This window comes from Quercus robur, chromosome 6 (genome assembly GCF_932294415.1).
Source record: "Quercus robur chromosome 6, dhQueRobu3.1, whole genome shotgun sequence".
In the NCBI taxonomy this organism is placed as follows: Eukaryota; Viridiplantae; Streptophyta; class Magnoliopsida; order Fagales; family Fagaceae; genus Quercus; species Quercus robur.
Window position 1 is genome coordinate 22,020,193 of NC_065539.1, and position 5,316 is coordinate 22,025,508.

At 32.8% G+C, this 5,316-nt stretch overlaps 1 protein-coding gene across 1 annotated transcript; it reads right to left on the reverse strand.

The window, feature by feature from the left end:
* Nucleotides 1-312: 312 nt before the first annotated feature.
* LOC126733260 (probable WRKY transcription factor 51) lies at nucleotides 313-4,478 on the reverse strand. Its single transcript, XM_050436488.1, has 3 exons — nucleotides 4,142-4,478; nucleotides 3,710-3,856; nucleotides 313-967 (listed from the first exon to the last, which is right to left on the reverse strand). The coding sequence occupies exons 1-3, from the start codon at nucleotides 4,366-4,368 to the stop codon at nucleotides 766-768; spliced, it is 576 nt and encodes a 191-aa protein (XP_050292445.1). The 5' UTR covers nucleotides 4,369-4,478; the 3' UTR covers nucleotides 313-765.
* Nucleotides 4,479-5,316: the final 838 nt, after the last annotated feature.

Sequence of the window (5,316 nt, forward strand, 5' to 3'; positions counted from 1 at the left end):
ATGTCATAAAGTATTGGTTAATTTAAAGGTCATTGGCTTTCATTAGGTAAATTTAAAAAAAAAAACAAAAAAGTTTACTAAATCTATTAAATTTTTTTAAAGAACTGATGTGGCTCATTACCTAAAAATATTTTCTCTATCGGTGTTATTTTTTATTTCTTATAACTCCAATAATCAAAATTCATTTTCCTCAAAAAAAAAAAAAAAAACAATAATTAAACTACATAGCAGTGGGTATGTATGTATCTTAATAATCGGTTGACCCAAAATTTTCAATTGTCCTCTTAAAAGTAACTTCAATACTTAAGTATCAAAAAAAAAAAGTAACTTCAATACTTTATTTCTTTTTTGGTCCTAAATATTATATTTTATAATGCGAGTACATAATTTCTTTTCTTAAGTGAAACTGCAAAGTCGTACATAACTTCTTTTTTTTTTTTGGTAAACTACATAACTTCAATATACATAAAGTAAACCCATAAACCTGAGTTTATGGATAAGTCTGGCCCCATTTTCTTTTTGGGTGCCCAGGAGCCTGAAGTGTCAGGCCCAAACTAGTGCAGTCAGAGTCAAGCCCATAGTGGACCCACCTAATGCCAAGTTGCCTACGCAATAGCTGTTCTAAATTCCCTGCAAGTCCCTACTACTTTTCTCTTTCCACATTGTAAATTATACACAAAATGTCATTTCTGTCACACTCTTTGACTCTGGTGCAGTGCAAACACCTTGTCTAGAATAGTAACTACGAAAAAAAAGTTGTGTTTTTCATGGCGTAGAAGAGTGGGATGAAGCTTGTGATGTCCAACCATTAGGAATCATGTACGGCATCTGATTATAATAGACCATACAAGGGCTCTCATGGTTGTGTGTTCCTTCATATGTTGTTATCACATAGCTTGAGTCATCTCTGTCCCTTTCGACCCTCTTCTTCACGTTACATCCTCCACTTGAACATTTGTAATAATTCCTTTAATTTAAAAAAAGATAATATCAATTAGAAAAAAAGATAATATCAATTAGAATTTTCTATCTCAAAAGATAAACACAGTAAAATTTCAAGTACAAGTACCAAGTGCATGAGAGCCAAATATATTCCAAAAATAAACATAGTCAAGAATAAGGCTAATAAAAGGGCATAATCATATTGCTTGCCATAGGATTCCCTTCAATTGGACTATCTATGTAGTAGTTTTTAGCATTCTTACGTCAATTCATTACCACCATCCACTACTTCTAAGGTAGTTTCCTAAGAGTTATAATCTTAGTATAGGATAAGTCGTGAGTTTGAACATTCAAAAGTAACATAAAGTCATTATTTAGTGATCACAATTTTAGTATAAGGTAAGTCTTGAGTTTGAACATTCAAGAGTAATAACGTATTGTTGATTTGACTTTAAAACTGTGGGCTGTTATCATCTGAAACCACTAATATTCTAAATAGATTCGTATAATCAATATCTCTTATATGTGGTCCAGCTGCAAAATTTGTATTTGAAATTTGAAAAGATGGCTTGGGTAGTGTTTGTACACCTGTCTTGCTGTCCAATTAATTAGGCTCCAAATGGCCATGTAAATAGACCACATTCTTTTGGACTAACACTTCACCATCATTCTCCTTCTCTTTCAGCCCTCCCAATTCCTCCTATAATTCACCCCATTCTTTTACAAAGCTTTAAGCACATATACTCTAGTTGCTAATCTATCCAGGAAGCTTAGCCTCCACACTCTCTGGACCCCAAGAATCATACTTAACAATTATTGACCCACCATTAATTTGAGAAGCACTATATCCTGAACTACTCTTCCAACAGAAAGTTCCAACCCACTGGGCAAGTGGGTAACTACTAACCAATGCAAGGCAGCTAATAATTATAAGAAAACTCCACTTGAGTCTTATAAATGACTGTAGAAAGTAATGAAAACTCCACTGGTAAAATTTAAGTACAACTTTTAAGGCGTTATCAAAGGGTTTTTTTTTTTTTTTCCTAATTAAAATTTACTATGTGGGTGTGATCTTGAAACTTGGAAGTTGTAATTATATACAAATAAGTGTATTGGCAAATAAGTTACTAAGCTATATGGTTGTAGTGCATTGGACAAATCACTTGATTGAGTTTAATTTGATAATTGAAGGTACAATTAATCTAAGAAATTGAACCTAAATTAGTGAAAAATTCTGACATCAATCAAGTATTACACCAAAAATTCATTGACAAGTGGATGTTACTCTCTATTTATGAAACTATTTTTCCATAAGCATATTAATAATTATTTCTTTTCAGTAGTGTATGTGTATAACTAGAATCGACAAAGCTATAGCACATCCTGCATAACTCACCGTTATCCTGAAGCTACCATGCTTTGCATAAATATAGAACTAAAAAAGTTGGACGACCATGCTTTTGCATAGGACTAGAACGGTGCAAAAGGTATGCAAACTAGAGTGATGTGTATGATTATTATGATCAACTCAAGTTCAAAGTGTAGGGTTTATGAAGACCCAGAACTTCAGGTGAAGTTGGCTGGCTACAATTAATGAAACATTCACTATCATACCCTTAATTATCTTAAGCATACATTGTACCACAAAAGTTATTGCTGTCAAATAATCCAAAATCGAAGCTCATGTACTAATTAATATGCATAAGACACAAAACTTTTTGTTGGCTAAGGAAGTGTATCTAAAGCTGTTATATAAGAGAATTGCCCACTTGCTTGAATGTCGATTGTGGTCTCAGACTCTTCCTTAATCATTTGTCTTTCGACACATGACAATTATTTTATAAAAGTCATCTTTTCCTTTACTTTCTACTCATATTCCTTACCCTCAGTATTGGAAGCATCTGTTTAGTGATATAATGATAATTATACAAGCCTCTTTGCCTCTTCTGTATGATGTTCCCCCTTTCTCTCACACACACAATACAAAGTACAAACACATGAAGACCCTAGTGCAAGAGCATGTATATATGTGTCATAGAGGCAAGCATAAAAAGAAGAAGAATAGAGGCAGAAGAAATTACTCAGTTAAAAGTGTATGTCAGACAGTGGATGTGGGTGTCTTAACTGTCTTAAGTCCATATATATAGTGGCAACATCCAAAAGTACAGTACTAATACTATATCTAACAAGTTGTTATAAGAAACAATATCTTATATGTTAGCTTAATCCAAGAAAAATTCTTTTCGATTTTCAGATCTATTCTTAACTTATTGATAAATAAACAAACAAAATTCTTATGAGATAAGCAATGTCAGGTTGAACGGCCCCCATTGATCAACAAAAAGAAAACTCAAAGATGGGTTTTTCAATCTCAAAGTTGATTAGCTACCCAGTGCTCATTATGTGTGTGAGAGAGACATAGTACTGATGAGCCGCCTAATCAGCCAAAAATGCATACATCGAAGCTGGGGTCCATTGATAGCATTTAAACCACGAGATCGACTGGTTAAAACCCCATGCAATTAGCATAGATGACATCTACACAGCTCCAATACATTACTGTCGGGAAGTTCTTTATGTATCAAACCAATCCACCATTTTTGTTGAGAGAAAAAATACAATTTATTATGCACATTAACCCATCTTTATCCAATTCTTTCACCATCTTAAGCAAAATATTTTTTTTTTTTTAAGTACAACTATATATATATAAGAAATAATAATAATGAATCATAAAGTTTGAAAATTCAAGAGTATATTTAATTACCTTGGGTTTGGGCTGTTTTTCACTGACTTCTTCCCATACTTCCTCCACTTAAATCCATCATCCATTACCTCTAGCTCAGATTTTGTTCTAAATGCAACCCTATGACCCGCTTCCATCTTGTTTTTCTTGACCCCATCTTTGCATCTTCTACAAGAATTTAAAAACAAACAAAAAATAAAAGGTTATTATTCTCATTCAACAAATACCATAAAATAAGATGAAGATTTGAATGTTTGCAGTCACCACTTTCCAATGTAATGAACATGCCACATATGTAAAAGAAACCTTCTTTCATGTATGCTTCACAACTTATTGAAGATCTAAACAATCAGAATTACTTTCTGAAAGTTGGGCGGTTATGTGAACAAATACCATAATATAAGCATGATAATAATTTTTTGAAACAAAAAGAAAAAGATTTGTATCACTTGCATGTTGTTGTTTCTTAATGTTGCACCAGTGGATCCACTAGAGCCCCCCATAACCTGTTCTGATGAGGCCATGCTTTGTGAGGTTGAATCTTGGTCCACACCATGATGATGATGATGATCCTCAAGCATCAAATACTCCGATAACTCAAAATCCAAAGACCAAGGGTCACTATTTCCAGTGAGGTTTGTGTTACTAAGGTTAGAATTAGGGTTTTCAAGGTAGTCCATTGAGATGGATAAGCAAGCAGCAAGAAGCTGGAGATGGAAGTGGTACAGCTAGTGAAAGATGGGGATAGCCTGTTAGGTGAGTTTCCCAAATAAATAATATATAAGAATATAGAATATAGTTTATAGTATATATTATATATATAGTGTCAAGAAAATTATGATATATATCTCTTTTGCTTTTGTAGCTCTTTCTTTCATACACACTTTCGAGGAGAATTCACCGAAGGTTCTTTGCCATGGGAGCCACGTGTCACAACAGGAAGAGAGAGTGATGTCATGGTGGTGACGTATAATCAATTTATCATATGTATAGTACTACTATAGGGTATTTGGGACCACATTCTAAATAGTACTTTGTTTTATTGCTTTGATAGGCGGCGGAATGTTGGTGAGCAAAGTGGTGCATTGCCACTAAAAATTGTAGATAAGAAAAGCCATGATGATCAATACCACTACATCTCTTAGCCATTGGATTCTCAATTTTTCTTTTTACTTAGACATTTGAATTTTCAACTCCTATAACTGTTATGGTCATGTTCTTTTTGTTTAGGTAAGTTTTCATGACAATCTTTAATAATAGTAAAAAAAGTTATTATGATGTGAGCAATATCACTAGATCTTTAAAGTATTGGATTCTCAAGGTTTTTTAGGTATTGGATTTTTGTAAAAATTGTTTTGGTTATGTGTTCATGACAACCCGTTTTCTTATTAAAAAAGAAAAAAGGTATGGTATGTTAATTTTTCACGAAGTAGTTGATGAGTTCTCTTTGTGTATATAAATGAGTGAAAAATTATAAGCCAAAATTATAACAAAAAGAAAGAAATTTGAGTTGAAATCTTTTTTCTGGTTTTTTAGTATAATCCTACAAACATTGGTTGGATTTGGAATTGTAAGAATTTGTGCAGTAAATATGTCTTCACCTACTAAATAATTAACTGGATTAAATA